The following is a 13,026-nucleotide window of genomic DNA, read 5'->3' as shown; positions in this document are numbered from 1 at the left end:
GCCTGAATACACACACACACAAACACCCCGCTAAATGTAACAGACCCAAAGGGAACTTCTGCTAATTTTGATGGTGTTTAATGAGCAAGCTGTAAAACTGAAACACTTGTCTTTTATAGCAAGGAGCCAGCAGCCAATATAAACAAGAATGGGAAGTATTTTCCTGAAACCCAACTTAGAATAACAACATTCTCCTGTGTAGACCACAGAACTATGCCACAAGTTATTACCCTTTTCTTCACAGGCACAGGAACCCGAACTTGCTGCAGCGACTCTGGATGGAGCTACCACCCTCATGGCAGAAGCAGTGGAAGGTTAAGGGGGCCAGGCAGATTAGTTCTGGATCCTATGTTGGCCAGTACTGAATGTGAAAGCAGTTCAGGATCTACCAGGCTCTGTTGTCAGGAATACTGCTGGAGGGCTTAACAGTTGTCTGCATGTTTGATGGGCATCAGGAGGGGAAGTCCATGCCGGCAGTGTGACATCAGACTACTTGAGCCAGCAGAAGTGGGAGGAGGGATGTCTCTGCTCGGTCCAACCCCCCTCCCCCCAATAGCCCCACATAAGGTTTTTTTGGGGGGATTGCTGCCTAACACAAAACAAATACTGCAAAGGAGCCAGGGAAACAAAAGGAGGCTTTCAAGAGAGGAACTGGATCCAAATTCAGGTTCTGTGTTCTAGGTCTGTCATAAACGGCATCTCTTTTCAAATGTTGGGGGTGGGGGGAGGTTTGAGGCATTGTGGCAGAACCACTTTTTCTGACCTATGTGTGCTCTCTAAACCACAGGTAGGAAGCTCCTGCATGTAGGGTGAGGACAGGGGCGCCAACATGAATAAAATATTGGTGGTGGTGGGCAGATAATCCCCACCCACCCCCCGATTTTAACAACGGAGGTACCTAGTGTTGGTGAAGGTTTATTCCCCCATCTCACCCCTCTTCTTGAGCCCAGCTCTCTTGCCATCCAGCAGCCCTTTTATAAGTTCGCTTATAAGTTCGTTGTTGGGAAACCCAAGTCCAAACGTGGAAAGAAAGGAAGGAAGCATTGCCCATCAACTTTGTGGGGGTGGTGGAGGAGGTGCCCCCCTTAAATGTAATAGGGGAAAAGGGACCTGGGCCCCTAGGAGTTGGCACCTATGGGTGGGGAAGGAACCAGCTACTGCCCACCCCACCTGCCAATGCTACCACCCTGGACCCTGTATTCTGAACCAATTGAGGTTCTTAAGTGCCTTCTGAAGGCTGCTCCATGCATAGTAATGCATTGCAGTAACCCAGCCTGGATGTTGCAGATTCATGAACAATTCTGGCAAGCTCTTGCCTTTTCCAAGGGTGAGCAAATCTAAAACACCGACTGCCAGGTGGGGATCCCATACGGAGGGATGCATCCAAAAGCTCTCCAAAGCTATGGACTGGATCCTTAAGGAATTGGGCTGGGCAGACACTTTGGCTCAGGAATAGAAAACCACCACTCTTTCTTCTTAGCATAGTTTGCATACACACCGTACATAAAAGAACACAATTGGAGTTAAGTGGTGCTGTTAGAGCAAGGCTTTGGTTCCTCACTCAGCAGAATGACCAAGAGGGTCCCCCAAAGCAGCAGGGGTCACTTATCCCACTTCAAAGGAATACATACACCCCTGAGACCATTCAAGTCCAGAATCCAATATTACCAAAGTGCACCACTGAGGATGTCTGCAGGAAGAAAAAGACATTGCTCACTTTCGACGCAGGAGCTTTCACCCGACTGGGCTCTCTGCCCTGAGCTGACCTGCATGCACCAACCTGCTCCTTGTGATTAATGGATGCTGCCTTCATTGGTTTTCCACCAACAAAAGCAGTATTTCACTGCAAGTGTACACCTTGCAGCAATAATAATGATATATCCCCTCTGAGTTAGCTGCTCTCACTGTATGTTCTTGGCAAGGGGGGGTGGGAGGAACCTAACACACCCCTCTTAATAATTATTTGCATAGCAATTTCCTAAAGTCTTAAACTGTTGGGATGCAGAATTAGCATTTTTATGCTGTTTGCTGTATTATGCTAATGAAAATATATGCCGACATTTCACTGCCTTTATAATTGGCTTCTGCTAAATGGCAGTGCTGAGGTAGGACTGATAAGGGGAGAGAGAGGGGGTGGGCACTTTGGCACATAACACTAGAAAAGTTGTTGCAGCCTTGTGTAAGCTGATCTTCTACAGGAGACACCATTCCCTGCAAACGATATGCTGAGCTCTCGCCTGATATAAGTAGAATTAGAGCCCAAGCATGGGGGAGAGAAATAGGAGTGGGGGAAAGCCATGTATATGACCTTGAACTCTTGGAGGACAGGTGGGATATGAAGGTAACCAACAGGTACACTTCACTGAGGACCTGCAATCCAGGATGTCTCAGCATGGGCTATAAGCCCACTTCCAAGAGGGAAAAATCATGCTTGACAATACTGGTGCAAACATCCTGTGGCTGTTAAGGGGAAAGGGTTGTTGTTGTTGTGTTAATGAACTGCAGGGTTCATGAACTACACACATAAAACCGTTCTGAAAATGCTTTTTTATATATATATAAAGTGTTTTTAAAAATACATTGAATTTTCCACACGGCTCACCATCGTCATCTACTGTCACATTGTACATTGCACTTAAAACTCACTTAAAATGTTTTATCTGCAGCTGTGTAGCTGAGTCCCAGGTGTTTTGTATGAATTCTGTTAATGGAACAATGCATTTGTGTTTATGTTTTTCAGTGTGTTGTAAGATGCTCAGAGACCTTTGGGTAGCAAGCATCCTAACCCATCTAATAAATAACAACAACCAAACAACAGATATTTTTGGTGTCTGGTAAGATTTGCTGAATATTGCTTGTTCTGAAGTAGGGGTGGAGGAGGAAACTGTTTTTTAAAAGGCTTATATGTGAAATGTGGTGGGTCTGACCAGATTTAGCTTTCCCTTCATATCACCTCTTTGAGTGCCCACTTATATATGAGTGGCGCATTTTTTAAAAAAACCAAAAAGCCTCTCTAATTATATCCAAAAATGTATGACAAAAATACTTATTTTATACAGACAATATGCAAAAATAGTCTCATGCAGTACTATGTTTCTGCAGCATAACTTTGTAAGCATTGATATGTAAGTATTTTTTATACATTTATACACATTGCTGTCTGCATCTCTGTGTACTGGTCACTTTAGGAAAGCTTTACCGTGTATGTGTATACTATCCATATAATATACGTATAATAAAGAATATATGATGTGCTTTAAAGCAAAACTTTAAAAAACAACACCTTGCCTCTTGGCAAGATCAAGAATCAACATGGGAACAGGAAAAAACCTGCGTAGGTAAGCTCAACGTTGATATTTTCCATTCCTATTCTGAACAGGGAGTTGCTGGCACAGCCTATTTCTGCCCTTACTACTGCAGGCCTTCCTGCCTTCTGCCCTACCAATCCCAATGGGCACCAGCCACCACTGTCAGAGCTCCTTATTTCCTACCAGCTTTTCCTGTGAAGAGGATGAAAGAGATGACAAGGGGTGAAGCAGAAAGCAAGTGAAAGAACCATAAAAATAAGGGATGTTGAGATCCCAAGGGCGGCAGGAGCCATTGCTGCTGCTTGGATTGGCAGGCTTTGGGTCATATACGGGTGTACGAGCAGGGCCTCTGCTCTCCAGAGTGCACTGATGAACTGACGCTAGATCTCAAGCACAGGGAACAGTGTCTAAAAAGGCATTTGTCACTCATGCATAATTAAGACACATACTGCCATGTCTGGTTATAATTACAGATCAGGCAGCTGTGAATGTGAGGAGCTTAAACAAAGGGAACCAAAAAAACCCTAAACTGCACTAATAAATCCAATTGTTAAAAAAAAAGACAAGAGACGGAAGAGATGACGATGGGTTGCCTATATAATGTACAGTGGTACCTCGGGTTACACATGCTTCAGGTTACATATGCTTCAGGTTACAGACTCCGCTAACCCAGAAATATTACCTCAGGTTAAGAACTTTGCTTCAGGATGAGAACAGAAATCGTGCTCTGGCGGCGTGGCGGCAGCAGGAGGCCCCATTAGGTAAAGTGGTGCTTCAGGTTAAGAACAGTTTCAGGTTAAGTACAGACTTCTGGAACGAATTAAGTACTTAACCTGAGGTACCACTGTATCCTGAGAAATGGTGCTTGTGCACTGAAAGGACCATAAGCTGAGCCAGCATGGACCCTGCCATTCCCTCCACACAACAAAATGCACAATAATGACATGAGGCTCTGTTTTTCCTGGTAACCTGATCTGAATTCTTAGTTGAGCTTTACAGGGCAGAAGAGAGAAGGCAAAAAGGAGAAGTCAGGGAGAATTTCCAGCCAAGAACTGCCTTCCCACCAATGGTGGAAGGTGTCAGCATGGCTACAACTCAGTTGTACGGTTTCTTTCCCATATGTTCACATGCACACCATTTTATTTCTCGCCACCATTTCATCATAACTTGAGGGTTCACAGATGGCAGCATGAACTGTGTTTGGAACGACGCCAGAAGATATGAAGAAAAAAAAATGCCTATGGTATCAGTGCCACCGCCCTCAGCAGAAACTGGTTTTTCAATTCGTGAATACCTGTAAGCGTGTCAGTATCACAAAAGAGCACGGGAGGGGTGTATTTTCCTCCACCAACATTTATGCTGAATGATCCGCCCCTGTGCTATATTTGATTTGAACTTAATAAACCAGCAGTTACCTTTGCTGTGAATTACAATACAGTATACACGTCCGTTTGACGTAGTTTCAAAATATATATGGTTGCTTTCTTTGATGGTGCTCACCTAAGCAGTGCATAAGTGACAATGAAGTGACATCTGATAAGAATATTACACACATATACTGCCTGAAGGAGATAATTAGATCTCTAAAGCACCGCCTTTGTTGCTGTTCTGGGTTCTTAAACGGCAAGGGAACAGGGAGTTCAGTAGAACATTATCTGTCTTGCAGTGTCCAATCAAAGCTTCATATATATCAGGGCACAGTGGTTAATAACAACACCAGTCAAATGTAACAGATAAAACCAAGAGACATGGCTACAGTGGTAGCACAAAATTAAGGCTGACTTGCAGCTAAAATGGTTGACTGCAGACAAATGGTAAATTATAATGTTTAGGTTTCTTCTCAAAGTTTCAGACTGGCTAAATTCTGGGACTGAATCCAAGCTTTATCCATCTATTCAAATATGCATCTTTATTAGTATTGTTGAATAGAAGTCCATGCCTGCAACTTGTGCACATTTAACTTGTGTACATTCAGATTTATGCGCTTGGCAAAATTATATATATATATATGTGGCAGAAAGAGGGAGGGGTTCGGGGGGGAAAAGACTACGGCAATCTCGCCCGTCATTGAACCCAATGTGTTTTGACTATACACGATTTTGGCTTTAGGCTCTATCCCTGGAACATAACCCCCAAATAAGTTGCAGGCTGACTGTATCTTATTTCATTTAACTTTTGTAGTATTTCATTATCCTTTAGATCTTCATGCATTAGCTGAATGCCAAATTAGGTGAGACAATGGCGAACTATAAGTCAGGCTGTTCCATATGAAGGACCAAGGGCGGGGGGAACAGTTGGTTGTCCATTTTGAAAAACAGAAAATGGGGGACAGGGCTAAGCACTCACTTAACCTCTTCCTATCTGCTTCGAGACACAGCATTTCAGCGTCCTTAGGCTTCTTCATAAACATTGTCACTACCTTGTTACATGCATCTGTGTCTAATATAGCTCCTCCACCACTCCACCCAAGGCTCCCATTAATAAATCCTCTTAGGCCAGCCACAGAATTAAGTTGTTTACTTAATTGCAAATCTTTGCCCTCTCCATCCCTTTTCAAAAGTGTGTTCTGAGCTTCTCTCCAAACAAAAATAGAGAAGTTTGCTAAAAAAAAAATAATCTTATTTGGTATGGTTAGCATGCATATTAATAGCTCAAGGAGTCTTTTAGTACTTCTGCCTTATCTTTGCACACTGTGGAATTAGCATATCAAACCTCTGCTTCTCTTACATATGTAAAAAAGTTGGTCTTCAGCAGCAGCTTCCTGCTGTTGTTACTTTAAAGCTGTACCGCAAACATATTTAGCCTGGATGTTTCAATCAGCCTTTAAGCAAGATTATTTCAGGAAGAGACTTTTAGGAAGATTTTACTTAGCTGAAAAAGATGCATTTGGCCATTGCTAAAAGTAGAGTGTAGTTTGTAATCTTGCAATTAGTCACTGCAAAATGCACCCCAGGGGTGGTGAAGTGGGTGCAGTCTTGGACTGGATTCAGGTCCACTCTCCACAGGCCATTTTGACAGGCAGGCCACTGAAGTCATATCCTTTTTTTGTTTATCTACTCTGCAAACACTTTTCCATCCCAAAATGGGAAAGTTGTAATTCCTTTTCAGTTTGTATTCTTCAAAGCCAGTGCTATTTTTTCTAGAAAAAGAGGTATCAGAACTCACCATGAACACCTCCCTCATTCTCTTAGAATGGCAATGGCACCCATCTGAGAGGTGCCAGAACTGAGTTCCGGCTGAAAAAAAGCCCTGTTTAAAGCATGTTTTTGTCCATAGCTCAACACAGTCCAAACTTTCTAAGTTTGATGGCCTTATTATGTGCAGGTAATGAACATGTATGAAGTCTGATCTGACCCAAAATTGTAAGGATGTGAGCAGTGAGCCAGAAAGTCCCCAACTGAAATTGCATGTGCAAAACCCTAAAAACAAGTCATTGTGCTTCAATCTCTAATTTACAATATGGAAATTATGCTGGCCGACCTTGCAAGGCTGTTGTTAGGATAGAGACTTGGAAGATTCAATGTTTGAAGGGGCAGTGGGCAACATGCCCTCTGGTGAGCTATAGCGACAGCAGCACTCCCAAAGCATCTGTGAGCTGCCATTTTAAATCCCCATAATGCCCCAAAGTGCCTGACCTTGTGTCAGTCCAGGGCACTGGGGAAATTATAATGGTGAGCAGTCTACAGAAAGAGATGGTTTGCACACAACACTAAACCAAACCAAACTATGACTTAGCACAGATGCACGAGGCTTCCCACAGAAGTGATCACAGCTGCTTTGCTCCTGCTCTGCTCCTGCTCCACTGATGTGAGCAGCTAAGCCATGGTTTGGCTTAGCATGATGGCCCAGGCTCGTGGTTTGTTTCACTCCAGACAAACCTCATGCTGTATCCAAGGGTTGTTCCTGGGTTTATAGCTTGTGGTTTGTCTGGAGTAGACAAACCATGAGCTCAGGTTGTGGTTTGTCTGGAGTAGACAAACCATGAGCTCAGGTTGGACAGCACACTTAAGACAAACTTTCTTCTTCTTTGGCGATCACTCGTAGCCAAGTAAGATTGTCTTCCATAAACACAGTTTTAACAGTGAGTCCGTAAGTGACTGTGGAGGCCAATTCTGGATCCACACGTCCTTCCATAGTGGGAACATAGGTTTCCAGGTGGGAGTTGATCACGGTGAGGGTTTGCCAAGCGTGCCTTCCTCTTATCACGTTTCTCTATTTTGTCCTGAGTTCAAGAGTCTTCAAAGCCCATGGCACCTTTGGTAAAGGCTGTTCTCCAATTGGAGCGCTTGCAGGCCAGTGTTTTACAGTTGTCAGTGTTTATACTACATTTTTTTTAGATTTGCCTTGAGAGAGTCTTTCAACCTCTTTTGTTGACCACCAGCATTACACTTTCCATTTTTAAGTTCAGGATAGAGTAGTTGCTTTGGATAATCAGGCATTTGCACAACATGACCAGTCCAACAAAGTTGATGTTGAAGAATCATTGCTTTGACACTGGTGATATTTGCTTCTTCCAGTACACTGGCATTAGTTCGCCTGTGATTAGTTCCCAAGTGATGTGTAAATTTTTTCGGAGACACCGTTGATGGAATCTTTTGAGGAGTTGGAGATAGCGTTTATAAGTGGTCCATGTTTTTCAAGCATACAGTAAGATTGGTAGTACAATAGCTTTGTAAACAAGCATTTGGGTTTCCCTGTGAATGTCCCGGTCCTCAAACACTCTGCACTTCAATCGGGAGAAAGCCGCACTTGCAGAGCTCAAGCGATGCTGGATTTCGGCATCAATGTCGCCCCTTGTGGAAAGATAACTGCTCAGGTAGGAGAAGTGATCAACATTTTCCAATGTTACACCATTGAGTTGGATTTGTGGTGCTGCAGAGGAGTTGTTTTGTGCTTGTTGGTGCAGCACTTTGGTTTTTTGGATGTTGAGCGATAGGCCAAGCTTTTCATAAGCTTCTGTGAAGATATTTAGGATGGTTTGGAGGTCATCCTCTCAGTGTGCACACACTATGTTGTCTTGGCTTAGCTCTCAGTGGTGGTGCAGCAGGACCACAGGTGCAGCACTGTAGCTGCCATCTCTGGGAACTCTCACGAGATGATGCTAAGCCATGGCTCCATTTTATTTCACTTCCCCACCCCATTAATTTGCCCCATCAATAGCATCCCCACCCCAAATGCTTTTTTCCGCATGCACTTTCTACTGAGCTCCCTACATTCACACACACCTCAGAGTGAGTTCTTATTTCTTCAAGGCAAATGCTACAAAATGCTGTTTTTCAAAATATATTCATGCAGAAGGACGTGGACCCTTAGGTCAACTCATGGTAATGAGATGAATAAAGAGATATGGCTGAAATGAGGGCCCAGCATAACACAGCCCTCTCCAAAGAATCTGTCACTTGAACAAAACAGGTTGGGACTATTTAGTATCCGAGCTTCCAGTATGGTTGCCATGGTTTCTGCACAGAGAGCAATGGACTGCCTTGCAATTATATTCCTTCCAATGACAAATAACAGGGGACTAGGAAATGGGATAATACAATCTTTAGGCCTCCTGTCAGAACTGTGAGATGCAAGAGGCAGCATTTATCTCTGAAACACCCTAACAACAGAGAGTGCAAACTGATGTACTCTGAACAAAATGTCCATTGGTTTAGCTTGTAGGCTCCTCTTGTCTTTCAGCTTTTATTTTCTCTAAGTATGGAATTGATTCGAAGTTACGTGACACCAGTTCAGTTCACGTGGGTCACTTTGATTCTGCTGAAAACACCCTCAAATCCACTTGGGCAATCTGGAGGAGAGGCATCCCCAACAGCTTCTGTGCAATTCAGTCAGTGCACATGCTTGAATTCAGTGTGTGCACGCAACAGGTTTGTAAAGGAAAGGCTTCTTTTAGGCCCCTTTGATGCTTGAAGAGAATAAGGAGGTTTGCAACAAAGCCAATCAATGACTGACACATTAAATTTATTCAGTGGTAAACACAGAGCAGGCATCATGGAGGATTAAATCAGACTAGGCAATGACTTGGAGCTAAATGCAAGTGCTACTTACAGAAAAAGTTGTAGTAACAACATCTTACAGTGCAAGAAGGCCAGGTGTGAGCGTCATCAAGACCTGAACTTTTTGAGGGGTGCAGGAAGATGGTAACAACATTAAGCACAATGCCTACTACATAATAAACAAAGCACAGTGGAACCTTGGTTGTTGAACGCTTCGGAACCTGAACAATTTGGTATCCAAATGCTGACAACCTGGAAGTGAATGCTTCCGTTTTCGAACGCACTTCGGAAGTCAAACGACTTCTGAGGTGTGTTTCTCCATTTTTGAAAAGCAATTTGCCAGCCGGCAATTGCGCCTCGGTTGTCGAACGTTTTGGAAGTTGAACGGTCTTCTGGAACAGATTATGTCTGACAACCGAGGTTCCGCTGTAATTCTCTATGACACTTTCAATTGTGAAACAACTGAACTGACCTTGTACACTTTCCAAATGCATCTAGCTTGCTTAATAGAACAGTCACATTCTTTTGCCTTGACAACTTTCTGCCTTATGAGAGACTCAAAGGATGCTTAAGTGTAAATCAGCATGCACAAGTCAAGGGCTATAGCTAAGAAGATAGGTCCATCTTGCTCGGTATTGTTGACACCGATTGGCAGTGGGTCTCTGGGAATCTTTCCCAGCCCTGTCTTGAGATGCCAGGGATTGAACCTGGGACCTAACTATAATTTTCAAATATATTTTATTGTTTGGTTGTGTCTGTGGTGTTTTAGGTGCCTTGTGAGCTGTCTCGGATGCACTGGGCGCAGAAAGGCAGAATAGAAATGGTGACATAAATGAATGTCAGAAAGACTGAAATGTACTGCTGTAAAACACAAAAGGCTGCCTTATACTACTAGATTATACTATTCATCCATCATACCCAGTATTATTCACTCGCATGGCCTAAACAGATGTGTACTTAAATTCCTAGCAGGCATCTATGTGTCTTGGTTTTCCTTATGTAATTCCAGGTGTGGCGGAGCCAAATAATTATGGTATAGGCAGCTGGAAGGGTTTCTTACTGCCCTGCTGAGATCAGAGTGGAGATCTCCCCTCCAGGCTAGGTTTTCCTTTAGCAGCTTTGGCAATTCTGCAACTCTTCCTTGGGTCCAGCCATTTCTAGCTATGACTGCACATAAGATAAGTTGCCCATATTGCCTACATGCACAACGTATCTGGGCAATGGAAGTTATATGGAGGCAATTGTGTAGTTTTTCAAAATGTGGCTCGGTAGAGAGGAGTCACATTGTAGTGATTACATTGTAAATGTCATTTTGGTTTTTGGTGTGCTCAAAATGGAGTTTATGTTATAGAGCAATACTTAGAAGGAATATCCCAGGGCCAAAAGGCTAATCACACACCCAAAACTAAATGTGACCCAACTTAAAAACAAAATAATAAACAACCACCCCAAAAGCCGGATGGGGTGGATAGCTATTAACGGCTGCTGCTGCTACTACAACTACTCCAAAGTTATTACCCAGTGTTTCTTCCAAGTAACTTAAGGCAATTACTTTCAATAAGCTCAAGGTCAGTCTGCCCCCAGCCTTCCCCAGGTTATACTCACAGCAATCCTGTAAGATATGTTAGGCTAAAAGGTAGGCAATGCTCAAGGTCATTCTAAAAGTTCATGGCTGAGTGGGACTTTGAACCTGGGTCACTCGAGGCCCGCTCTGACTTGCTAACCCTGGGGCAGCCAACACGGCATCCTCAAGGACTACAACTCCCATCAGCCCCTGCCAACATAGGCAATGGCCAAGTGTGGTGGGAGGTGTAGTCCAACAACATCCATAAGGTACTACTGTACATGTGTCTTCTCATATGGGAAAGCATCTTGAAAGGGATCATTGTGAACAGAGAAACTCTTGGAGGGTAAAGGGCTAAGAAGCACTCTGCTCCTCTATTCTTCCGCTAAAGCTTACAGCCTCCTGTGGCTACTTTTGGTTGAAGGAGGGGGGGGGGGGGAGTCAGTAGACAAACACACTTGACTACATCTCATTTCGTTTGAGTTTTGGAGATATAGTGCATGCCTCGTACCATATAAAAGCAGCGTGTACCATGAATAAACATTTTGACTGCTTACCTTGAAGGAAATTTCATACTGCTCCCCTCCCCAGATTTCTAAACCTGGATCGTAGCCACCGAGATCCCAAAACCACTTTCTGTTAACAGCGAACAGACCTCCAGCCATAACAGGGGATCTGACGAAGGAATATAACAAACTGTCAATGGCAGGCATCATCATGGCATGCTTGAAAAGCTGAAATGACTGGCAAAATGTGCTTGATGGAGACAGATATGGTGGGAGTTACCAGCATGTTATGTGACAAGGGTGCCCTTCAGATCCTGCTGGACTCCAGTTTCCACCTCCTTGACCACTCTACCTGGGGCTGATGGGAACTGGAGTCCAAACGGATTTGGAGGGCACCACACTGGCTGTCCTTGGTACATGGTGTGGTTCTCATGAGCATAAAACTGGGGAATGGGAATCTCACCCATGAAAGAGAACACAATGTTTCTCCAAGCAAAAACACATGGAGTGACAATGTTAGTTGTACGCAAAGTAAACCCACTGAAATAAATGCACAAGTATCTATTCTGGGTATGATTTAGCTGCCTATTACCCATAGTATGCAAACCCCATTCAGACAAAGCTCTTGCAGCAAAACATAGATAGAGTGTTTAATGGTCTCACATCATATTGTCCATGGAATATGAATGGGGTTTCACCTTTACAGTATTGATGTTTCCAAATATATGAACACATTGAGTGGCATTTTAGTGAATGGTTTTACCGAGATTTTGATTTTGACCTTGCATTTCGAACTCTAGCTAAAGTAAGCAAGTTGTATTTTTTGTTAATACAATGCCCTTGAGCCTCAACATAATAAACACAATTATTGTGCCTGTTTTGTACGCAGTTGAGCTTGTAGCCTTCAGTACAACCCCTAGCTCTCATGCTCGATGGAAACTCAGCCTGTAGCTAACTCAAAGTACGTGCGACTGAAACAATCACATATTCCTTCCCAGTTTACAACTGATTGCTAATAATGCCCTCAATCCAGCTAAGGTTCTCACTTGAAACCAAGGGGGAAAGTGGCTTGCCAGCAATTCAAGGCTCATTGCTTCCAGTGGCATTTAGTTATACTGAACTTTAGCTGGATTGGGGTCAGTGTGTTGGTTACCCTTTTTCAATGGCGTCATTCATTCCTTTCCATCTACTTTTCACAATGGCTATGAAACACAATAAATAATGGAATACCCGCAAAATTGCATCCTGAATTGATCACTCACATCAATTAGTTTCAACTCAAGACATGCCCATGTTCAGAACACTATTTATTTTACTTTATTCGTTTTACAGATTTATAAACCGCTTCATAGACAGAGGTCGTTGAATTGGTATACAACATGATAAAATGAGATAAAGTATAAGAATTATAAACTCTAAAAACAATAAAAACCATTCCTACGATTTCCACAACAAATGTAGGGTGGAATTCAGAGTAGAATGCATAGCTGTCAACAGTGCATAGCTGTCAACTTTTCCCTTTTTTTGTGAGGAATCCTATTTGTAATAAGGGAATTTCCCTTTAAAAATGGGAAACATTGACACCTATGACGCAGTGGGAGGTGTGGGGCAGCCCTACTGCATTAGAGTCCTAGCTCTGATTTCCACTA

The 13,026-nt window shown here is 43.2% G+C and overlaps 1 protein-coding gene and 1 long non-coding RNA gene across 7 annotated transcripts in view; one reads left to right on the top strand and one right to left on the bottom strand.

Moving 5' to 3' along the window:
* Positions 1-13,026, bottom strand: part of GALNTL6 (polypeptide N-acetylgalactosaminyltransferase like 6) — a 432,117-nt gene that overhangs the window by 40,055 nt on the left and 379,036 nt on the right. For all 4 annotated transcript variants that reach the window (XM_083457344.1, XM_083457342.1, XM_083457343.1 and 1 more), the window contains exon 8: positions 11,429-11,546. In XM_083457344.1, the coding sequence (XP_083313470.1) occupies positions 11,429-11,546 (118 nt within the window). The remainder of the gene's footprint in view (positions 1-11,428; positions 11,547-13,026) is intronic.
* LOC310685416 overlaps positions 1-13,026 on the top strand; it is a 59,038-nt gene that overhangs the window by 39,120 nt on the left and 6,892 nt on the right. For all 3 annotated transcript variants that reach the window (XR_014515218.1, XR_014515219.1, XR_014515220.1), the window contains one exon: positions 2,741-2,834. This is a non-coding gene — a long non-coding RNA (uncharacterized lncRNA). The remainder of the gene's footprint in view (positions 1-2,740; positions 2,835-13,026) is intronic.

Source organism: Podarcis tiliguerta (genome assembly GCF_965153285.1).
Source record: "Podarcis tiliguerta genome assembly, chromosome: 9".
Lineage (NCBI taxonomy): Eukaryota > Metazoa > Chordata > Lepidosauria > Squamata > Lacertidae > Podarcis > Podarcis tiliguerta.
This window is presented reverse-complemented; position numbering and strand designations above follow the sequence as displayed.